At 48.9% G+C, this 24,496-nt stretch overlaps 2 protein-coding genes across 15 annotated transcripts in view; one reads left to right on the top strand and one right to left on the bottom strand.

Moving 5' to 3' along the window:
• The window catches only part of LOC307183208 (uncharacterized protein), a 466,052-nt gene that overhangs the window by 49,057 nt on the left and 392,499 nt on the right, over positions 1–24,496 (top strand). For 10 of the 13 annotated variants that reach the window (XR_013827411.1, XR_013827412.1, XR_013827413.1 and 7 more), the window contains one exon: positions 13,147–13,258. Coding sequence is in view for 9 of the 13 variants with exons in the window: in XM_079915402.1 (XP_079771528.1) it covers positions 13,147–13,258 (112 nt within the window). In the remaining 4 variants the exon portion in view is untranslated. Of the gene's footprint in view, positions 1–13,146; positions 23,767–24,496 lie in introns of those variants that run through there. The other 3 variants (XM_079915398.1, XM_079915396.1, XM_079915399.1) reach the window with 1 other exon arrangement.
• LOC307183206 (metabotropic glutamate receptor 7-like) overlaps positions 1–24,496 on the bottom strand; it is a 582,198-nt gene that overhangs the window by 285,801 nt on the left and 271,901 nt on the right. The window lies entirely within an intron of this gene.

The raw sequence follows: 24,496 nt of genomic DNA, 5'->3' as shown, positions 1-24,496 counted from the left end.
GTTTTTGTATTTTTTACAGTTTTTTTCCTGTAATTGATAGCTAGTCTTGTAGCATTATGGTCAGAATAGGTACTTGGTACGATTTTAATTTTCTTACATTTACCAGGGCTTGACTTGTGACAAGTCAATATATGATCTATCCTGGAAAATGTTCCATGAGCACTTGAGAAGAAAGTGTATTCTGTTCTTTATGATGGAATGTTCTATAAATATCAATTAAGTCCATCTTGTTTAATGTGTCATTTAAAGCTTGTGTTTCCTTATTTATTTTCATTTTGGATGATCTGTCCTTTGGTGAAAGTGGGGTGTTTAAAGTCCCCTCCTATGATTGTGTTACTGTTGATTTCCCCTTCTATGGCTGTTAGCATTTGCCTTATGTATTGAGGTGCTCCTGTTTTAGGTGCATAAATATTTACAATTGTTATATCTTCTTCTTGGATTGATCCCTTGATCATTATGTAGTGTTCTTCTTTGTCTCTTGTAATAGTCTTTATTTTAAAGTCTATTTCGTCTGATATGAGAATTGCTATTCCAGCTTTCTTTTGATATCCATTTGCATGGAATATCTTTTTCCATCCCCTCACTTTCAGTCTGTATGTGTCCCTACTATGTGTCTGAAGTGGTTCCTTTGTAGACAGTATATATAGGGGTCTTGTTTTTGTGTCCATTCAGCCAGTCTATGTCCTTTGGTTGGAGCATTTAATTCATTTACATTTAAGGTAGTTATTGATATGTATGTTCCTATTCCCATTTTCTTAATTCTTTTGGGTTTGGTATTGGAGGTTTTTTCCTTCTCTTGTGTTTCCTATCTAGAGAATTTCCTTTAGCATTTGTAATAAAGCTGGTTTTGTGGTGCTGAATTCTCTTAGCCTTGGCTTGTCTGTAAAGGTTTTAATTTCTCCGTCGAATCTGAATGAGATCCTTGCTGGGTAGAATTATCTTGGTTGTAGGTTTTTCCCTTTCATCACTTTGAATATGTCTTGCCACTCCCTTCTGGCTTGCAGAGTTTCTGCTGAAAGGTCAGTTGTTAACCTTATGGGGATTCCCTTGTATGTTATGTGTTGTTTTCCCTTGCTGCTTTTAATATTTTTTCTTTGTATTTAATTTTTGATAGTTTGATTAATATGTGTCTTGGCATGTTTCTCCTTGGATATTTCCTGTATGGCACTGTCTGCGCTTCCTGGACTTGATTGCCTATTTCCTTTCCCATATAAGGGAAGTTTCCAACTGTATTCTCCTCAAATATTTTCTCAGTCCCTTTCTTTTTCTCTTCTTCTTCTCCGACCCCTATAATTCGAATGTTGGTGTGTTTAATGTTGTCCCAGAGGTCTCTGAGACTGTCCTCAATTCTTTTTATTCTTTTTTCTTTATTCTGCTCTGCAGTAGTTATTTCTACTATTTTATCTTCCAGGTCACTTTTCTGTTCTTCTGCCTCAGTTATTCTGCTATTGATTCCTTACAGAGAATTTTAAATTTCATTTATTGTGTTCTTCATCATTGTTTGTTTGCTCTTTAGTTCTTCTAGGTCCTTGTTAAACGTTTGTTGTATTTTCTCCATTCTATTTCCAAGCTTTTGGCTCATTTTTACTATGATTACTCTGAGTTCTTTTTCAGGTGGACTGCCTATTTCCTCCTCATTTGTTTGGTCTGGTGGGTTTTTTCCTTGTTCCTTCATCTGCTGTGTATTTCTCTGTCTTCTCATTTTGCTTAACTTACTGTGTTTGGGGTCTCCTTTTTGCAGGCTGCAGGTTCGTAGTTCCTGCTGTTTTTGGTGTCTGCCCCCAGTGGCTAAGGTAGGTTCAGTGGGTTGTGTAGGCTTCCTGGTGGATGGGAGTGGTGCCTGTGTTCTGGTGGATGAGGCTGCATCTTGTCTTTCAGGTGGGCAGGACCGCATCCTGTGGTGTGTTTTGGGGTGTCTGTGACCTTATTATGATTTTAGGCAGCCTGTGTGCTAATGGGTGGGGTTATGTTCCTCTCTTGCTAGTTGTTTGGCATAGGGTTTCCAGCACTGTAGCTTGCTGGTCGTTGAGTGGAGCTGGGTGTTAGCGTTTAGATGGAGATCTCTGGGAGAGCTTTCTCCTTTTGATATTACGTGGTGCTGGGGGGGTCTCTCGTGGACCAATGTCCTGAACTTGGCTCTCCTGCCTCAGAGGCACAGGCCTGACACCCTTCAGAGCACCAAGACCCTGTCAGCCACACGGCTCAGAACAAAAGGGAGAAAAAAAGAAAGAAAGTAAAAAATAAAATAAAGTTATTAAAATAAAAGATAAAAAAAATTAAAATTTTTTAAAAATTAAAAAGTAATTTAAAAAAAGAAAGAAAGAAAGAAGAGAGCAACCAAACCAAAATAGAAATCAAGCCCTGTAAACTATACTAAAAAGCAAAGAAACAAAAGACGTACAGACAGAACCATAGGACAAATGGTATAAGCAAAGCTATACAGACAAAATCACAGAAAGTCCACCGCCTCAATTTTGGGATGATTCATTGTCTATTCAGGTATTCCACTGCTGGGATAGATTTCCCTTTTTCTTCTTTGTTTGCACAGCTCCTGGGGCTCAGCTTTGGATTTGGCCCCGCCTCTGCGTGTAGGTCACCTGAGGGCGTCTTTTCTTCACCCAGACAGTACAGGGTTAAAGGAGCAGCTGCTTCGGGGGCTCTGGCTCACTCAGGCCGGGCGGAGGGTGGGGTACGGAGTGCGGGGTGAGCCTGCCGCAGCAGAGGCCAGCGTCATGTTGCACCAGCCTGAGGCGTGCCGTGCGTTCTCCCGCGGAAGTTGTCCCTGGAATTCGGGACCCTGGCAATGGCGGGCTGCAAAGGCTCCCGGGAGGGGAAGTGTGGACAGTGGCTTGTGCTTTCACATAGGATTCTTGGTGGCTGCAGCAGCAGCCTTAGCATCTTATGCTGTCTCTGGGATCCGCGCTGATAGCCGCGGCTCACGCCCGTCTCTGGAGCTCGTTTCGGCAGTGCTTTATTAATCCCCTCTTCTTGTGCACCCCGAAACAGTGGTGTCTTGCCTCTTAGGCAGATCCAGACATTTTCCTGAACTCCCTCCCAGCTAGCTGTGGCACACTAGCCCCCTTCAGGCTGTGTTCACACAGCCAACCCCAGTCCTCTCCCTGGGATCTCACCTCTGAAGCCCGAGCCTCAGCTCCCAGCCCCCACCTGCCCTGGCAGGTGAGCAGAGAAGCCTCTGAGGCTGGTGAGTGCTGGTCAGCACCGATCTGTGCGGGATGCTCTCCACTTTGCCCTTCGCACCCCTGTTGCCATGCTCTCCTCCGTGTCTCCAAAGCTTCCCCCCACCCACTGCTCCCTGTCTCTACCAGTGAAGGGGCTTCATAGTGTGTGGAAACTTTTCCTCCTTCACAGCTCCCTCCCAGAGGTGCAGGTCCCATCCCTATTCTTTTGTCTCTGTTTTTTCTTTTGCCCTACCCAAGTACGTGGGGAGTTTTTTGCCTTTTGGGAAGTCTGAGGTCTTCTGCCAGTGTTTAGTAGGTGTTCTGTAGTTGTTCCACATGTAGATGTATTTCTGATGTATTTGTAGAGAGGAAGGTGATCTCCACGTCTTACTCCTCTGCCATCTTGAAGGTTCATTCATATTTTAAATACTCTCCAGAGCACAATTTTTTAACTTTTATTTCTCTAAACATAATTATTTAATAATTAAGAGGTATCAAAATATTACAGTTGGTTTTTCTTGTCATTCTGTTTGTTTGTTTGATCCTATATTGTATCTTGGAGATTTGGGGGCAACTTATATTCTATAGCAGTATACAGTATATATGCACAATGTTTTAAAAATCTGATGTATAAATATTGAGTTTTACTGTTACCTAGATGGCAGATACGCAAAAAATAAATTCATTAAAATATTTCTAAGGTCCTGGTTTTAAAATAGGGAGCACTTTCTCAATGTTCATGTCCTCACATAGTCATAAAGTTTCCTACTTTAACAAAAGTCACTTGGTTCTCTGTGCGCCAATGAACTTGAATGTTAAATTTACAAGTTCATGCTAATGTGTTCTCTGCTAAATTTGGGAAATTTTCTTTTTGTGTATCCATTGATATTTCACTATTTATCATGGTGGTGTAAATGCTTGGGTTAGCTTGACCTAATGGCATCCAAATTCATGGAAATGAATGTGGAAATGGGACAATATATTTAAATATCGCAATTAATGGGCTTGATGCTCCTATTTCATTCTACACACACTCATATTAAAAGTAGGGTTTTTTTTACGTAAGACTTGGTTCTATATATAGTTCAGCCAGAAGTAAAATTATTCCTAAACCACCCTGTCTCTCAACCTAATGCATCAGCTTCAGTCTGTACACATGACAGTCAGACCTTGATTGGCTTTTTTCTCTTCCAACTGGTGGTGTAGACAGCAAACAGGAACCCTGTCTGAGAAGAGTTTGTGTATAGACCCAGAGAAAACTTTTAACATGGCACTGTTGTTTATGTTATGATCAACCAAATTTATTGATCCAGTCATTTATTTATTTGTTCTTACAAAGTCCTGTATTCATCCATCCATCACATTTCGTGAATACTTACCATGCACCAAATACTGAAAGTACAGTAATACGCAAAACAGACATAGCCCACGTAGTCCCGGATTTCATAATTTGGAAAGCACAGCTGGACTAGAGTTACCCTTAGGAAAAATACGTTCAAATATAATTAATCACACAAATATGTGAAATGAATAATAAACATATGATGCTGTAAAAGCAACGAGACCCAGTATTTTCAGGAGGTCAAAGAAAGGCTTTTTTGTGTCAGTGCCATTTGAACTGAGATGGGAAGGACGCATTAACTGAACAATGGCGGTGATGGGGAAAGTAATCACTAGCTATCTGACCTCAGACAGGTTACTTAACCAGTTTATGCATCAGTTTTCTCATCTATCAAATGACAAGGTTAATAGTACCTACTTTATAGGGTCTGGTGAGGATTTGGTAAGAGTTTAGGACTATGTTCACTACATGGGCTCTATGTAAATATTACATACTGTTGTTACATGGCATTTTTACCCATAGTTTGCTAAGTTAGAAACATACTGAAGAAAATAAAAATAAATAATCCTGAATGTTGATTTCAGATTTATTCAAAGTAAGATGCAAGTGAAAAATAAAACTTTCCATACAAAAAGTCACAATTCAGGTAGGGAGACAACATGGAAAATGTTGAAAGCGATGAAAATGATGATGTGAACTGCATACAATAGATGCATTATGAAATGACACCTAGGAAAACTGGAAATCAATGAAGTTGTGTTAATTGCTATTTTTTCTGGAAAGGGAAGATGGATGCTTGCAATAAACTTAAATGAAAGATTTTTAAAAATGGTGCCCTGGGAACAGAGAGGCACAAAAGCATGCTCATAATTTTGTGGCTTGGGCTGAAGCATTTCTCAAATGTCCTTGAAAGTTTCCAAAGACAGTCTTTCCTCAGGAAAGTATTTCTCCTGTGAGTAAATAATGTTCTTGCCTAGAAATGAAATGCAGTAATATATTACATTGCAAGTGAACTGTTAGCAAGACTGGCAGCAGAAGTTCAGAAACAAATGTTACATTGCAATCTAGAGTTTGAGGCTCTGTATCTGAACTTCCATAACTTCTAAAGGGATGCCCTTTGTATGAAATCAAAATAGTCCAGAGAAGAATTTTGACTTCTCTTTACTTAACTATTAGAAGGATTTATTTGGAATTATTATTGTGTCATGCATGTTCCGCCTTAAATTTTCTGTGGTTGAGTTGCACAATTGATAAGCTAAGGTTTCTTTTCACCATAAAAAGGCTCCTTTTAAGGAGTCCTATAATAATGACATTTAAAGTACTTGCTTGCTTTTGAAGAAAGCTTCATGCTTGGGCTTCCCTGGTGGTGCAGTGGTTGAGAGTCCGCCTGCCGATGCAGGGGATACAGGGTCGTGCCCCGGTCCGGGAAGATCCCACATGCCGTGGAGCGGCTGGGCCCGTGAGCCATGGCTGCTGAGCCTGCGCATTCGGAGCCTGTGCTCCGCAACAGGAGAGGCCACAGCAGTGAGAAGCCCATGTACCGAAAAAAAAAAAAAAGAAAGCTTCATGCTTTCCAAAGTGCTTTATAAACGCATTTCTATGAGGCAGGTGGAACATGTCCTGTCAACAGTATTTTACAGAAAAGAAAATGGAGGCTGTAAAGGAAAGCTGCTTGGTCAAGGTCATTCAGTGCGTTAGGCGAGTTTTCATCACAGGAGTACTCACAGTTGAGCAGGGAATCCAGCAGGGAAAGTTTAAGGCTTTAGTCTATCTTTACACAAGTATTTTTGTATAAATGAAAAATTTACCCAAAATGAAGTGCATTAGGTGCCTAGTACTGCCTTCTTGTTCCTTAGAGTCTAGTGAGGGATATAGACTGAGCATATTCTATCCCAATGAATATAACTTAGATTATTTTGAGGGTGATCACTTGGGCTTCAGAATCTGAATTCCAGCTTGACCCCTTATGTGAAGGAAGTTACTTAATCTTTCAGAGCCTGTTTCTCCATCCCTTAAATGGTAATTTTAATGTTCTCTTATATGTTTATTAACTCATTCACTTAACAAAGCACCTGCTAGATCTCAAGTACTCTGCTAAGAATGGTGAAGCTTTTCTAGGAAGCCAGAAGGCCTCCTTCAGTGGATAGCGGAGATCAAGAGAGGTTAGAGTTAACACTTGAATTTGACAGTGGGAGAAGATGAAAGGTTCACACGGCAAGGAAAAGAGAAAAAGACTATTATACAGGTTAAAGAGCTAGACCTGGATATATTTGGAGTGACAAAATTTCTGAATTTTGATGTACCATACTTCCTGCCTCAGTTCCCACATCTTGGAAATGGGAATAATGATTAAACATGTTTCACAGTATTCATTTGGTAGAGATTAAATGAGGATTAAATAAGCATGGAAAGTGGCATAGGACAAATTTGATAAATTATTATGTATGAAAGTGTGTATAAATAAAATCAATTGCCATGACCCCTCTTCGTACCGAGTGATCACAGCATGCTTTAATTTTCTAGCTGAGTCTGGATATGGATTCGTAACTTTATTCAAACAGTGTATCAGGCACCACTTAACCTTTGGATTGGCTGGAAATTTTTGCTCCTCTGCTCTAATACAATAATTTTAATTTTGGTTTTTAAGGTACATGGGTATAAGTAAGAAGAGTGTTAAAGAAATGTATTTCAGATTTTAAATTCAAAAATGTAGAAAAACTTTCTTTTACTATTTTTCATTTTACCTTTGGGTGCACTGATCAGCTACTTTTTCTTCTGCACCCAGGCAAAAGGGATTCTGAAGAAAACACTTTAAAATTTTGATTTCGTATATAAGATAGTGGGAGCCTCTGCCTGCTTGATTTACATTTGTGCTCACCTTCCACTTTATGCGGGAGGGGGCATACGAGTAAAGGAAATTTTTATATGATTTCAAGTTATTTAATTCCTGATATTATATTTAGCCATGATAGAGTGTTATGATTTGCCTACAACATCCATCCTTCCTTTTCTTGTACCTTACCTTGTTCAGAGAGGACTTGTGCCTGTTCTGCTCTGAATTTCTCAACCAGTTCAGCTGCTAAAATCACAGGTGAAGCTTAGTTTCTGCTGATTTAATCCATCCAATCGAGATAGAGTTTCTCATTTTATTCAGCAAATATTTACGATGCCTTAAAAAAAGATTTTTAAAAAAATGCATGGTCTTATTTGCTAATGCTGCTGGGAATTAATTAAGTTTTAGGTTCACAGTAAAATTGAGCACAAGGTACAGAGATTTCCCACACATTCCTCTGGTGGGAATGTAATAAATTGGTACAGCCACTGTGGCAAACAGTACGGAGGTCCCTCAAAAGCTAAAAATAGAATTACCATATGATCCAGCAATCCCACTCCTGGGCATATATCCAGACAAAACTATAATTCAAAAAGATACACGCACCCCAATGTTCGCAGCATCATAGAGGCGTTATTTACGATTGCCAAGACGTGGAAACAACCTGAGTGTCCATCAACAGATCAATGGATAAAGAAGATTTTATATATATATATATATAATTTAAATTTATATATTTGCATACATATATATATATAAATACTACTCAGCCATAAAAAAGAATGAAATTAATTTTGCCATTTGCAGCAACATGGATGGACTTGGAGGGCATTATTCTAAGAGAAACAAGTCAGACAGAGAAAGATAAATACTGTATGATATCACTTATATGTGGAATCTAAGAAATAAAACAAACTGGTGAATATAACATAAAAAAAGCAGACTCACAGATATAGAGAACAAACTAGTAATTGCCAGTGGGGGAGGGGGGAAAGGCAATTTAAGAGTTGGAATTGGGAAGTGGGAAGTACAAACTATTTGGTGTAAAGTAGGCTCCAGGATGTATTATACAACAGGGGGAATATAGCCAATATTTTGTAATAAATGGAAAGTAGTCTTTAAAGTTGTATAAAAATATTTTCTTTTTTAAAAAAGATACTTCTTAGCTGATAGAAGCTTTAGAAGTCTACAGAGGCAGATAATTTTAAAATTGCAGCATATAACTTCTGGAGCCTGGCTGACATTCTCATAGGAAGCCGCATGAAAATTACTTTCAAAGGCATTCATCACCTTAGCTTACAGGAGTCTGTTCCTTCAGTGTGTATTAGTCCATGGTGCATCCTTACTTTGACTTATCTGTGAGGTTCACTTCTCGCCCCCAGGAACAAAGCCTGCAGAGGGGCAACTTGTTTGGCTTGGGAGCCTGCCCAATATGAAAAGTTTGCAGGCAAAATCAGAAAGAACAGCTGCAGGAGGAGAGCTGAGGGTTGCCGACAGCTAACGATTCAGAAAGCAATTTGCATGAGAGCCTTCTGCTTAACAGGAGGCAGCATGTGCTGGGCAATGGTTTACCATCCACTGCCAAGCTGGTTTCTACACCCTGAGTCCTCATTCCATCAAAACATGTGTCCTGAGGGAACGCCCAGCCACCAGCTTGCACTTACCTGACTTAGCATGACCTGCCATCTAGAATTTCAGAGAGCTTTTCATTTATTAACTCACATGAATCTACTTTATCCTGAGGCTCTGGATACTAGTCCCATGCAAACTGATTTAATAACAAACATTTAAGTGCAAATCCAAGGTCATCTAGATAATATTCTTTGACAGCTTATTGCATATGAGGCACTGCACTGTGCACTTTTTATACCATATCGGACTTCATAACAGACCTCTGAAGTGGGTGGTTAAGTTTCCTGCCAAGGGATCCATACACAAGAAACGATAATCAGAAAAGACCAAAGTATTACTTATTACTAGTGAGCTAGCCGCTGTTACTTCATTTTGGAATTCTAATTGAGGCTTTCCTTCTCTCTCTCTCTTGCCCCCAAATCACAGATGACTAGGTCATGGGACAAGCTTAAGCTAACATGCCTTATTCTGTGAATCATAAGCTGAGCTACTGGGACAGAACCATGTGACACGTTTGTCCCTTTCAAATGTAATAATTCTACCCATTGCTCCATAGATGTTCTGGTTACTGACCAATAACATTAACAATTCCTCTTCCAAGAATAGGATGGAGGGGAAAGGCACTGGATCTCCTATGCGTCCCAAACATGTGAAGGCCAAAGCATGGTGGGAGGAGAAGCATATCTCTTTGTAATATGTTTTATTCCCTGTTTTATAGATGTACCTATGGAAGATTAGAAAGGCTGAGTAACTTGTCCATGTCATGTAGCCCATGCTTTTAACTTTTTTATTATACCACTTACCCTTCTCACCTATCAATTTGCCTTTTATACTGATGTCCTGAGAAACAGACCACTGTATGGTATAGAAATGAACAACCATAAATAAGCTGGAAATGCATTTCTATTTACATTAACTAAGATAGTCACTTGTTTCTTTTAAGTGAGGTCCTCCGCCTTTTTAGGGACCTGAGTAAACTAACGATGTGCTTCCATTGATTAAACAAGAATTCTCCAATATTCCATAGAAGAATCATACATTTCTTTAAGCCCTGGGTATGCTTCTAGGGTTTAGATTCTAAATCAAATAGGTTTCTGTTTTTCATTTTAAAAAAACGAACACAGGATTTCACTTGTAAATTTATTAACTTTATTTTTCTGTCTAGCAACAAGCAGTGATTGTTGTTGGGTTGGTGGACATAGTAGAGATGGCCATTCAGAAAATCACAAATTTTAGGAACTCTAGCATTCATGTAGCTCAGAACTGTAAGAAGAGACCAGAGGAAGATCAACATGCTTTAAAGTATATTACAAATCAATATTGAAACAGAGCTTAACATATAATTCATCTGGAAAGAAGCTCAGAACATGATTGCCAGTTATTTAATATTCTGGTCAAAGACAATGGAAGCACTATTAAAGTATGGCACTTTGACTGCCATTGGAAAGGTCAGGTTTCAAACAGCAGTGCACTAGTTGTGCTCAAAATGACTAAAGAATGATGAATAATTAAGTGAAGAGGAAATGGGAGACCTGCATTCTAATCTTGTTTTGGCCACTGATGGGAATCATGTGGACTTTAAGGCCATCACACAGTCATTTACCACCTTGGTTTTCTCACCTGTAAAATGAGGGAGTGACTATAGTTCTTTAATAATCCTTGATGATCTTTAGCGCTATGATTCTAGAAGCATCTTGATTTAATACAGTTTGAGGATTTATGTCTAAACTCTAGCAAGCAGAAAAATGTTCTTTTATTTCTAAAATGGACTTGACATTGCGTTAACAGAGCAAATGAAATCTTTTGAAGATTGTTCAAAGAATCACCAACTTAAAATTCATCTCCATTGTTGGTTTTTATTGTCTGTTTAACTCTTACTAGATCTATAATAGTTTTATTTATTTTCCTTTGCACCTGGACTGGCAGCCTGTGTGGTTGGAGAAACACATCACCACTTATTTTAGATACTTTGTTATCAGAGCCAACTCTGTAATCTTTGCTCTGCCTGTGAATTATTTATTTAATTTGATGTGTTTTTTCCTGGATTCATAGAATTTCCTTTTGTCATGATGCTTCTTTCCATTTATGGGACTGTAAATACAGCTGACTAAACCTCTCTAGTGGCCGATACATATCAGGTCTTTTGTGTGAAGGATGCTAGCTAATCTTCCCGTTCATAGGCTGACTACATTTTTATTCATTTGCTTTTTTTCTACTCACCCCTGACAGTAGTATCTGTGGAATAAATAAAATAAGGATACCTACTACTTATTTAACTCGGATCAGAAAACTTGACCTTTTCCTAATTTTTTACATTTGCTAGCTTTGTGGCAATATGCACCCCTATTTTTCTATGAATCTCAGTTCACCCTCTACATGGGAATAATTATGCCTACCATACAACGTGGTGATCATAAAAGAAATTCTACCCATCTACTACCATATTGGGGAAAAATATTTGGATTGACTTTGACCAGACTTGGAGGCACATGTTTGCAGTGGCCTGTTTGAAAATCCTGACTACATGGGGTACAGTGGGATACTCTGAAGGCACCTTACAGAGGTAGATAATATCTCTCCCAGGGCATCAACGCTAAAAGTGAGAAGCATTTTGATTTCTCATCAAGAAAGAAATGTTCTGTGATGTTAATGGTTCTTAACTTTTGGTGATTCATTAAAATCTCCTGGGGAGCTTTTGATAATCTTAAAGCCCAGCCTGTAATTTATACCAATTAAATATGAATTTCTGGGGGTTGGACTGAGGCATTGGTATATTTTAAGGTTTGCAGAATGTAATGGTTAATATTTAAGTGTCAATTCAACTATATGCTGAGATACACAGATATTTTGCTAAACATTATTTCTGGGTGGGTCTGTTCCCAGATGAGATTAGCATTTGAATTGGTAGATGGAGTAAAGCAGATTTCCCTCCCCAGTGTAGGTGGGCCTCATCCAATCTCTTGAGGGCCCCAAAAGAATAAAAAGTCAGAGGAAAGGAGAATTTGCTCTCTCTGCCTGAGTGTTTGATCTGATCCCCTGCCCTCTGACTGTGGCTTACGTCAGTTCTGAAAACTACACCCCTGGATTTCCTAGCTTCCAGCTTATATTTAATATACAATGTATTTAATATTTAGTATGTTTAATACCTATTACATATGTTAAAGCAATTACATACATTACATTATATTTATTATGTATCTCCTATTGGTTCTGTTTCTCTGGAGTACCCTGACTACTATGGTGCTTCCAATACACTGTAAATATTGAGAACTACTATATATGTTAAAATACTATGGCTAAGTTCTTACAAAAGTGGATGCTCTGACAGTGTAGTTCTGCTTCTTAAATGGGCAACTCAATGAGGATAAGTAGCAATGTAAATTATTTTTTTCATTTTAAATGGTGGCCAGTCATATATATATATATAAACACTTTGGGAGGCTATAAGACACTAATTAAAAGAACTTATAGGATATAAGCACTAAAACCACATTGACTCACCACTCAGTAGAAGGAATTCTAGGCCCAAGATATAGAAACCTCCATACCTGAATCATTGGAAAAGATGTAGAAAAGACACTAAAACTATTGAAATTTTCAGAGATCCCTTGTGACCCTTTTGGAAGTCATGATATCAGGACTCACTGGCCCCTGAGTCTTGTTTTGTAATACAGAGAGGGACCCACAGTTACATAGTAAATTGACACCTGAGACTTGTTTTTTTTTTTCAGCTAGAAGTGGAAAGGAGAAATATCTTTCACTGAAGCAGAGAGTAGAGGTATAAGTGGGGAAGACAAGGTAAAGAAAGAGAAAAGAAAAGAATCCATTTAGAGAAGACTTGCTCTTGGGGCAAGCCCTGGACGTATAGTCATTTATATATCCTATTTCAGGATACATTGCATGCTTTACTGTAAGTAAGCATTTAATGATTTGTCTTCCACATACTTTGTTTCATTAAAGAGATTCACTTCTGCTGGCATTTTGTTTCATGGGATCCCAGGCCCTTAGCATAGTCGCTTAGTAAAGTGTTTGTAGAATGAATCAGTCAATATGTCCTCAAACTCAGTACCCTTCTCAAATCAGTTACCTGCTTTATACCATAACTGAGATGATATTATCATAGTGTTAGGACTCAAAGGGAAATATGATCTCGATTTTAGGGTGAGCGGCGAAGCTGCCGAGCGCCCGCGTCGCTGCCGCGGCCGGAAGACAGACGGCCCCCAAAGCCCCTCGCCTGGCTCGGAGCAACGGAGCCGGCAGCCCGGCACTCCGGTGAGTGGCGCCTCCTCCCCAGCCCTAGACCCCCGCTGGGGACCGGCCGGCCGGGCTCTTTTGTGCAGCGCACCGGGGGTGCTCTGCGCCCCCTCCGCGCGCCCGGGTCCGGTCCGCCGGACCCCGTGGCTGCGGTGCCCGCGGTGCGATCGGTCTTTGTTTCCACCGGGGCCCGCGGCTCGGCTGGGCTCGGCTCGAAGCCTGGCAGGCAGCGCCGGGAAGGGGGAGGGGGAGGTGGACGAGAAGGGAGCGCGGGGAGGGGGGGTTCCCGGGTTTCCTGGCCGCCCCGCGGCTCCCCCGACTCGGGGGCGAGGTACGCACCCAGCGCTGCCGCGCGCCCCCTCCTCCTTCCCCCTCCCTCCGTCTTTGGATTTAAAACTGCAATTTGCTCTCCAGCTTGCTGAGTGTGTGGCGGGGATGGGTGAAGGGGGGACCGTGGGACCGGAGAACAAGGCTGGATTTTAGGAACGGCCCTGGGAAAGGGGGAGACTGCGGAGGGAGGAGCCCTTCCCCTTCAACCCCCAAATCCCAAGGTTCTGCTGGTGCTCTGGGAGTTGAGAGGCGGGGACCTAATGACCCGGAGCGGGTGTGGGGCGGAGGAGGGATTTGGGGGCGGCCAGGGCCGTAGGGGTTGGGCCGCGTGCCCGGTTACCTGGTGAACAAAGTCGGCTCACTTTTGCATAAATAAATAATCGCCTATCAATGCGTTTCCTCTGAGGCTCTGATTGAATCGGCCCCCTCTTCCCCAGGGGGTGGGGTGCTGAGTGACAGCTGTCAGCCCCCTGGGCCGGTAGCTGGGGGTGAATTGCAGAATCCCTCTGCTTTCTGGCTAAGGGCGCATTCCCCTGCTGGGTCCTGGTCCCCAGGCAGAGCCAGAGGGGCAGAGGGCTGGCTCTGAGTCTAGGAAATAACCTTGTTTCCTGTTCTACAGGAAAAGGGACAGCAACCCAGAGTTTGGGGGCTGGGGATGAAGACTGATGGGAGCTGGAGGGGTTCCCCAGCAGCCTGACCCCCCAGCCTCCTGCCAGGCGAAGGGGCCAGCTGAGGGAGGAAGGATGTGGGCCTTGCTGGCCGGAGGCGGGAGCTGGGGCCGTCCCTGAGACGGGCAGCGGGCACTGAGAGGGAGAAGGGAGAGAGAGAGAAGCGGGGGCGGGAATTCTCTACCGCAGACCCTGGGGGCCAGGGCCAGATGTGGAGGGGTGGGGAGTCCCCCCTCCCTCCTAGCTTGGGGGCCCTGGGGCTGGGCGGGGCTGAGCCTGGTGCCCTCCGTTCTGCACCAGTGGCTGACTGGCAGGGCCAGCTGAATTTGGGCCCAGGCGTCACCCTGGGAGGTAGGGCCAGGCTGCACCAGCCTGGCCCCTGAGCACAAGGAGGGACCCTTGGGGGGCCTGTGCCTGTCTGGCTGGGCAGGCGTTTCCCGCCGGACCAGTTGGTGTCAGGCGGGACTTGGCCCCAGTTCCCTGGGCAGAGCTCAGGGTGTGAGGACAAGTTTGCCTCCGGGTCAGGGTGGCCACATTTCGTCCGCTGCTGCCGCCGGCGGGGCGGGGGCATGCGCCCGGGCCTGGGCAGAGTCCTGCCAGGAGCATTTGGGGTGTTTCTATTGTTGGCTTGTTCCTGTTCCGTGTGGTCCGGTGTGTGTAGCTGTGTGAGCTGGGGCTGTAGGTGACAGATTACCAGTTGGTCCGTCCCCCACCCACACACAGCCCCCACCCCTGCCGCCTGGAGGGGCAGGCTGGGTTGTGGTGGTGAGCTGCAGGGGGACCCCCCAGGTGGCATGTGCCTGCAGCTTGCCATCTCCCTCCTTTGAGCAGATGTATATTTTTATAGTAATGGAAAATCAAACTGGATAGTAAGTTGAATTCATTTTTTTCTTCTGCTGTGTCAATAGTTGGAATAACCTCTAGAGACTAGTGAACTTCTTGCCCCAGAGCTCCTACCCTCCAGAGGTTGCAAAGATCAGTGAGGGCATGAGCTTTGGGGGACCAGTTCAAACCAGTGACTCTTGTCCCTCTTGGTCTGGCATTGGGGCAGGTGCCCAGGTGGGCGGGCATTGCCCCCTGCCCAGGCATTCCCCCCACACCCCACCCCACCCCAGGTGTAGTCTGTCCTCTGAGCCACCTCCTTGGTCAGTGCCTAAGCTGTGCCCAAGCCCTCAGGGACCTTCTCCTGGTGGGCTCTCTCCCCCTGCCTGGGCTCCCGGCCCACGTGTTGATATTTATTTTCTGCAGTAAAATCCATTTTTAATGCCGTTACTATTGAAATAATATAGAGAGAAACAAATGTGATGTGTTTAAGTTGCCCTCTGTGAGTTTTTAATGTGATCTATGGCTGAGGTAGTGATGGAAGGAGCTGTTCGGCTTGGAGGAATTTGGTGTCATAAAGAAAAAGAGCTTGCTGTTTATTATGGTTGCTGGGCTGGGGGGTCTGGAACAGGGTCGTGGGGGCAGGGAGCCCCAGCACCCCCAGGTGCTGTGGATGGACAGGGTTGCTTCTCGGTTTGAAGGTGCGTGGGTTCCAGGATTGTTTTGCATTGCTCCCCAGCCCTTGATGGGGCCTTTGGTGAGGGGGCTTGGGAGCTGGGGGGCTTTGTCCCCTCCCATTCCACCTGGTTAGATTGGGGCAGGGAGGCTTATGGAACCCCCTGCTGAGCTAAGTGGAGGTGTACTGTAGGGAGGATGGATTTGGATTCTACAGGAGATTAAGAGACAGAGACGCGGGATCTTTACCTGCTTGGTGTGGCTGTGCTGGAGGCTTGGAGGGCAAACTGTCCCTGGCAGAAGACCTTTTTTTTAGGGGGGGCTGATCTGGACCGGCAGAGCCCCAGAGGGACATTGCTTGTTCTCAATCAGCCTGGAGCGCTGGCTCGAGCCACTACCTCCTCTTGCCTCTGTTCCCCATTGGACAGGGGCTTCCTCCAGGCAAACCTGATCCCCCTCACTTCCCCTCTTCTCTGCTCTGCCCCACCCCAAGTCAACTTCTTTTTTTTTTTTTTTTTTTTTTTGGTTTGTGGAATACAGAGCTCTGTGCCTCAGGCCAGCCACCCAAGACCACAGGGTGCCATGCCTTCATACCAGAAGCCCAGGCACTTCTGGTGTGATTAGTGAGGTCAAGCAAACTCACCATTATGGGATGGAGCCCAGCTCTGCCTCTGGGTCCCCTGGGTCTCTTGGGACAGAACCGGGGAGGGGGAAGCCAGGATGGGGTGGAGCTGGGAACTGAAGGGGGGGAGCAACGGTAACATTGTTGCTAATGTCAGCAGATGAGCCCCCCAGGGAGAGAGCTGGGGGAGGTGGGGAGGAAAGAGACCCAGAGAGCCCGACATGAGGTGGAAAGAGGAAAAGATGGTGACAGAAGCCAGTGATGAGGGGGTGAGAGAGAAAACGGTCAAGGAGAAGAGCCAGGATCACAGCCCCTGGAGATGGCATCCAGGGGACCAAGAAGGCCTAGGCATGTGCTACTCCCCACCCCACAGCCCAAAATGAGCGGGCACTGAGAGGGGTCACTTGACTAATGCTCCTGCCCCAGGGCAGTGTCTCCCCACTCCCCAAATGTCTGGGAAGAGAGCCGACCTCTTCTTTGGACCTGGGGGCGGAGCCTGAGGCAGGTACAGCACCCCACAGGTTGTGGGCGCTCTGTCAGGAGGCACCGGGCTTTTAAAAGCGGGGAACATTAGGACTGTTAGAGACACCAGGGGTGTCATCCGGTTGGATCCCCCCCACCTTGTTTGCCAGGAGGAAATCCAGTCTAGAGGGGCCCCCTCCCCTTGCTTGCCTGGGACCTAGGCTCTTTCCGTCCACCTCTGTATAGTTAGAGAGCTGGAACAGCTGCGGGGGGACTCCTGGGTGCGGAGGGGGCCAGAGCCTGGGGAGAGGAGCAGGCGGGCACCCTTGTGGCCAGAGCCCCCCCAGGGGAGGGGGAGGCGCCGCTGCCAGGAGAGAGGGAGGGAGGGGAGAGAAAAGGGGAAACAGTGAGTTAGGCTTCCAAGAGCTGAGGATGAGAGAGCCAGAGCTGGGAGGGAGAGGGCAGGGAGGGCTGCTCAGAAGTGAGGAGAGGGAAGGGGCCCAGCCAGGGGCAAGGAGAGCTCTAGAGGGAGGGAGCCAGCCCCTGACCCTGGCCCAGCGGTAGGGCTGTGCAGGGCTGTGCAGCCAACATGGACTTTGCCCGTGGCAGGTCAGGAAGGAGCCAGATTCTGCCCCTGCGGCGTCCTTTTCATTCCCTATTCCTCATTTATGATCCCACCCCAGGGTCTCAGGAAGAATGACTGACTGTGTCATCCCATCCCTTCCTCAGTTTCCCCATCTATTGTGGGATTTGGACTGTGAGCTCTTCTTAGGGAGGAACAGAGCCTCCTGGGAAGTGTTGGGGGGTACTTCCTCCAGCTGCTGGCTTTGTGCCGGGGGCCCTGCTGGAGGCTGCCACCAGTCAGTGTAGGGTGCAGGTCTCCGCGGTAGGGCTCCTTTCAGCCCTCAGAGTTGCTGGGCCAGGGAGTGGCGGTGGTGGGCCACGAGTGCTGGGGTGCAGTGTGTGTGTGTGTGTGTGTGTGTGTGGTGCCGGGCTGGCAATGGTAGGTGGACTGCCTGGGGCCTCTCAGGATGGCCAGGGCGTAGACAGGGCCACGAACTCCAGATGTCCAGAGCCAACCTCCATTTGGGGAGGGAGGAGACACCCTTGTGATCCACCCCCCTCCGCCTTATCCCTGTGGGTCAGAGGCTCTGGGGCAGCTGGGAGGTAGGAATGGTCCCTGTGGGAGCTGGTGAGAACTGCCTATGGGGCCCCTCATGTCCGGAGCTGGGACCAGCACTGGAGGGATCCCCAGGGACTGCCTGGGAGGGAGGAGGGAAGGAGCCCCCCTCCCACCCATCTGACAGGAAGCTATGGCTTCGTCCAAGGCCTGGCATCCCCCAGCCCTTCCCTCCTGGATCCCCAGCATCTCTTCCATTGGTGAGGGGATGAGGGAGGTGGGCACTGAAGCTTCCTCTCCTACAGGGCCTGGCTTTGGGGGGAACGGTGAAGTGAAGGCATAGTGAGGCCCCCTGCCTCCCCCTACGCGCGCACACACAGACTGAGCTGCAGTGAGGCCCTGCTCTCTCCTCTCTCTGCTCTGGGGTCCTTGGCTTGGGAGCCCAGGGGAGGGGCCACTTCTGCAGCTGGCTGGCCCCGAACTCCCACTCAGCCAGCTGCTACTGAAGCTTCCAGAAGCTGCAGCTCTGCACCCCCTCCCCGCCCCCTGAGCCAGGAGAGGCCTTTGCTGACCTGGGGGAGGGTGTCTTGGTGAGCGAGTGGGCACCCTTAGAAGGACTAGCACAGACAACCAGACAGATGGGTGGCGGAGCAGATGGACAGAGACACCCACGCACAGGCAGACGGAGAGAGACAGACAGATGGACCAGGACTGGGAGAGACGGACATACAGAGGTGCTGGCAGAGACAGGAGTCAGAAAAATGGAAGGGCCTGGGGAGAGAGTAACAGACAGGCAGAGACAGAGACTTGGAGACAGGGAGATCCAAGGGGGGAGACAAGGTGACTGAGATGGGAGAAGGAGAGATATGGGGGAGAGAGGGAGGGGCAGGAAGAGATAAAGAAAGGGGGAAACCCAGACCGAGAGAAAGAGAGAGGAGAGACTGAAGGCTACAAACCACAGACAAGGATTTGGTAAGAATCTGGAAGGTGTTTTCTCCTGCTTCCCTCCCCAAACCCCCAGGCCAGCCAAGTCTCCATTCCTTCCACCCCTGGCTCAGTTTCCAGCTGCTAAAGAGGTCAGGGAGAAAGAGAGAGGAAGACACACACACACACACACACACACACTCCCCCCAGATCCCAGAGACCCCTTTCCCCTGATCTCTTTGTAGGGGGAGGGAGTTGCGGAGGGTGCCTCTCCTAGCCCTGACCCCTACTCGCAAATGTACATACCCCTTGTCTCAGAAAATATCCCAGAATACTTCCCACTCACTCCCCACTCACACTCACTGTGTGTCTCCTTGTGTAAGTGCACCCCCCCATACTCACGCCTGTCCACAGGGGCCTGGCCTCACACACACTCACAAATACACATTTTGTGGCATACATGTCTCTGCTCTCACACTCATCTTGAATCTCACAAACATAACCGGTGAACCTGTCCCTATGCTTTCTTACCCATACAGGCAGTGACACACAGGCCTCATCGTGGCTTCTCAGAACATGTTGATACACACACATACACAGTCACACTCTCACACAACAGTGGCAGACACCCCAGAGCAGAGAGAGGACTCTTTCTCTCTGGAGGGGAAGATCAGGGTTCCCAGGGAGCCATGGTGGGGGGGTATGCCCCCCACTCTGACCTAGCTGGCGGGGCAGGGAGGCAGGAGACACTTTCAGCCGGTGGCAGCCTTCCTGCAGGGCCTGGCCTGGACACAGAGAAACTGGCTGGTGTGAAAGAGCTGAGAGCTGGTGAGAGTGTGTATGCACGTGTACAAACATGTGCGCGTATGTACAGGTATAAGGGATGGTGAGTGTCTGTTACAATGTGTATGAGAGAGACTGAGTTCATATGAGGTGGGATATGGTGGTGACAGGGAGATCCACTCCCCAAGGTGTGTGGAGTGTGTGGGTGTGGGTGTGACAGCTACTTGTCGGGTATGTCTGTGTGGAGGCATGCATATGTGACAGGTGCATGTGGCTGTACCTGGCTTTGCAGTGTGCGGGTGTGTGTCATGGGCGTACACATGTGAAGGACTGGGACTCTGGGGCTGAGGGGCATGTGTACCAGGGTGCAGTGTTCTGCAGATGTGGGAGATGTTTGCGTGTGAGTGTAGTGTAGGCAGGGTGCATGGATGAGGGGGTAGCTGTGTGAGGCTGTGAGCTCGTAGCCTGGGTTGGAGGGCTGTTTTCCAAGGCAAGGATGCTGCGTGAACAGAGGCCACCGGCATGAACACATGCGAAGGGGCTCCAAGGCACACAGTTGGGCGCTGACCCACACGACGTACGAGGACAGACAAACCCGCCCCTGTCCTCCCTCTTGGTCTCTCCTGGCGTCAGTGGTTTTCAAAGGAGCCTCCACGAGGACTGTTTGCTGTGCAGTTCCCCCCACCCCCCAGCCCGTGCCTCTTCAAACACAGGGATGCCCCCCAGGCAGCTTTGTGGAGGCTCCTGCCTCGACCATCTGAAGGCAGATGGGTGGGCTGGGATCTGCTGCCGCCCCCCCAGGGAGCGAGGAGGCGGCACTGCTCCTTCGGCCTGGGCACAGGAAGAGACAGATGGACTGCCTGTCTCGACACCCGGACGTGGGGTCTGGGGGTAGGCGGGCACCACCGGCAGAGGGGCTCTAGCGGGCAGCCCCCAGGTGGGCCCCTGAGCAGAGGCCAGGACTCTGCCCTTCACCTCCTCAGAGGGGCACCCGCCCTCACCCCGCAGCCCCATCACCTGTCTGGGCACAGGGGCCCAACTCCAGCCCCTTGTACCTCCTAAATACACAACCACTTCCCCACTCACAGCTCCAGCACCCCCAAACACACAACCACCACATGCCTACCCACCCAAACACATATTACAGCTCTAGTACTTAACCAAAACCCAGATGTTTATGACCCCCAATATACCCCCAGACACCCCAACACACACACAAGGCTTCTACCACATCCTGAAACAGATCAACTCTTCCTCCAATCCCAGCACCTCCCCAGATACACCCAGGACCCTACTGTAGCCCTAATACCTTCCACACACTCAGGTTCTCAGAGTCCCAGCACCTAACCAGACACCCACAGGCTCTCCCGACGGCCCCAGCGTTTCCCTCCGCTGCAGCTCATCATGTCCCCAGACACACCGATACAGCCCCCTACACCATTCCAAAATCTCCCCGTGACTTACACGTACACACACCGCCTCAACACCCACGCAGAGGAGGACACCCCTGTAGCCACACCATTTACCTCAAACACACAGACACGGTGCATCTTTGAACAGTAATGTCCCCTCAGCTTCTCGTACCTTCCAGGCCGTGCACGTGCATGTGCATCCCGCACACGCACACACACCCCCCAGATCCCAGCACCTCCGCAAACAAGCAGTCCTCTGTGTGTTCCCCAGCAAGCTGCAGCTCCAGTACTTTCCTCAGCCATCCAAGGGCCCAGGGACAGCCCCACCCCTCTCCAAACACCAGTCCCGCACTCATACACAAACACACAGGGCCCCAGCCCAGTCACCCCTCAGAGCAGCTCCGCCCTGCGCCCACACCTCACCCTGCAGCCGCACTCCCACCATCACACGTTCCAGCACAGCCTCCCTCCTCAGCGCTCTCCATCACCGCTCCCCCACCCCACCTTGTCCTCCCCAGCCTCCCTCCCCCAAACTCCCCCCAGATAGCCTCAGCCTTGCAGACACACTGGCCCACTCTTCCGTGCTCTCTCTCATTCTCGGCTGCCTGGTCCTCCCCCACTTCCCAGAGCCTCCTCTGCCTGGGGAGGCATCTCCACCCCCCCTTATTGCCCCAGGCCTTCCATTCCTGGACAGTGAGGCTGTACATCTGGTTCAAAGCTGCCCCACCCAAGACCCTGTGCTCTGGCACCCTGGCCTGGGCTTTGAGGGTTTGGGGCCTCTTTGGGGGCTCTTGGCACCTGGTCATCCTGGTGTGGCAGCCAAGAACTCTGAGTACCCAGCCATGCCCTGACTCTGTCGTGTATGGGTGGGGGGGGGGGGTCTGGGCAGGGGGATTTACCCCCAACCTGCAGTTTCTCAGGTGCTTGCCAAATCCTCCTCTTCTTGGGCTCACCTGAGGGGGACATTGGGTCTGGAGCTTCAGGAAAAAAAGATGGAGAAGGTGCTGGCTTGACATGCTTCCCCTCCCACCCCACCCCACCCCCAGACCCGGGCTTGGGGCTTGGTCTCCCTGGGAGTCAGTTCCAACAGTGAAGGTTACTTTACTAGATGCATGATTTTAAATGGAATCTCCACCATCTGTTCCACCCCCTAATTACAGATGCACAGAATCCGCCTCAGAGGGGAGCATGAGGGGAGTGATTTAGAGGCTGAGCTGCTTCTGCCTGCATTAGGGCTGGGGAGACTGGGGGGGCCTCTGGGTATTGCTCACAGCCCCCCAATCCCATCTCTTTCCCAGGGACCCCTCGTGCCTCTTCTCTTGCTGGGGGAAAGGCTCCTAGAAAGGTGCCCCGACCCCCTAGACCTGAAAGAGGAGGCAACTGCAATGCTGAGGGAGGGGTCCCTGAGAGATCGCCTGTGTCCCAGGCCCCAAGTCTGGGGAGGCAGGCTCCATTAGAGCCTTAAAAAATTCAGTGGATCGATCTCTTGCCTGCTTCTTGTGCCCTGGGGAGCCACAGGCGCTGGCCTGGCCCAGCTGTCTGCCCACCCCAGGGGCAGCAAGGATTAGTGAGGTTAGGGAGGGGGCGGTTAGAGCAGAGGTGGGGACATCCAGGTTTTGGCAGCAGAGGATGTGGCCAGGCACGCCAGGACCCACCAGGTGTGTTTGCACGTATGTGCCGGTCCTCCTTGGCACATCTGGCAGGCCCGACCCCAGCTTGAGCCTTGCCCTGTGGGGCTGGACGGGCACCAGGGGCCGGAGGGGATGGACCAGGGCCTGGGCCTCAGAGGGTTCCGAGGGACACCCCGAGGATGGGTCTACCTTTGCCCGTGGCTCCAAGGACCTGGGGCCCCGGCCAACTCGCTGGTGGTGGTGGCGGCCGCGGGCACGCTGTGGTAGAAGCTGGAGCATTCACTGTGGGGAGAAGGGGAGAGAGGCCGGGCTACAGGAATTTTAGATTGCTGCAGGCAGGAGGGTCTCTGGAACCCTGTGGAGCGGGCAGTCATGCAGAAGTAATCCTATCGCTGCCTGCCTGCATGGAGGAGAGGAGAGGAGAGGAGAGGGGGCTGGGAGGGGAAGGATGGCGCAGCCGCCCCTTTCCCACCTCAGCCCCTGCCCCAGCCAGCTGTGGAGGGAGCCCGGGACCCCAGGGGGCTCCCCCCGGGAGGCACCACCCTTCCACCCCTGCCTGTGCCCCCTGGAGGGGCGGCACCGCAGCTGTTGCTCGGCTAGGAGCTCTGGGTTTTATAAATAATGCAGCTTGGAGGTGGGGGCCAACTCAGCCTTGGGTCACCCACTGTGGCATCATCTCCAGCTGGCAGTCCTGTGGCAGAGCCCCTCTGCCTTCCAGCCTGCTCCTCCTCTTTTGCTATGTGAGTTTGGGCCAGAGGCCCAGCCTGTGTGAGCTGGGCCAGGGCAAAGGAGTGTGGAAGAACCCAGAACCTCCTGTCCTTTTGTACCCCGCCCCCACCAGCCTTCACAGGTTAACTGGCCACTGGCTCAGCAAATCCAGGCTGGGAAGGGATGACCCGCTGTACGGGGGCCTCCCTAGTTCTAGCCCCTCCATTTTGCAGATGGAGTAACCAAGCCCAGAGAGGGCAGGGATGGCCAAGGCCAGCCAGCTGATGAGCAGCTCCTTCCTGTCCCATTCTGCTGTCAGTCAAGGCTCTTCTCAGCCTCAGCTCAGCTAAGAGCAGGGCCTGGGGGGCGGGGGGGGATGTTTGGGAAAGTGGTTGCGGCTGAGACGTTGCCATGGCGATGTTGCAGGATGCCGAGCTGAAGTGGGGGTCTTACAGGGTCTCTGGGGCCCCCAGCTCCACACCCCTGTGGTCTTCTCCTCCCCATCTCCTGTCCCTCACCCAGAGGCCTGTCAGGCAGCTCCGGTGACAGGCTGGGTGGGTGACAGGTGGTGCAGGTGATGGGCTGGGTGGGTGACGAGCTGGGTGGGTGACAGGTGGTGCAGGTGATGGGCTGGGTGGGTGACAGGTGGTGCGGGTGCGAGGCAGGCAGGTGACAAGCTGGGTGGTGACGGGCCCTGCTGATGACAGGGAGGGGGTGTGGTTGGCGGGGATGCTGTCTCCTGGCTGGTGGCCTGTCGCAGCCCCCCACCCTCACGCGTGTGCACATGCACAGACTCTGGGCTCAGAGCTTGGGGCTAAGATACTAATGAGGCTTATTACGTGTGGGGGGGCAGGTGCCCAGGCTCACTAATGAGAGGCCTTTAACGAAGAGGGGAGACAGCTGGGGGGCTTTGAGGAATTTGGCTGGCCCTCCTGGTCTGGAGGATGAGCCAGGTCGGGGCCCCACCTACCCTTCCCCCCGGCCACTTGGCTTTGTGTTAATACTACCCACAGTCATGATAGTTACCATTGTCCAAGCGTTTGCTACACTGGCCGAGCCCTTTACATGCGTTTTCTTATTTCAACTCAGCAGTCGTAGG

The sequence above is a fragment of the Stenella coeruleoalba genome (genome assembly GCF_951394435.1).
Source record: "Stenella coeruleoalba genome assembly, chromosome: 3".
Lineage (NCBI taxonomy): Eukaryota > Metazoa > Chordata > Mammalia > Artiodactyla > Delphinidae > Stenella > Stenella coeruleoalba.
This window is presented reverse-complemented; position numbering and strand designations above follow the sequence as displayed.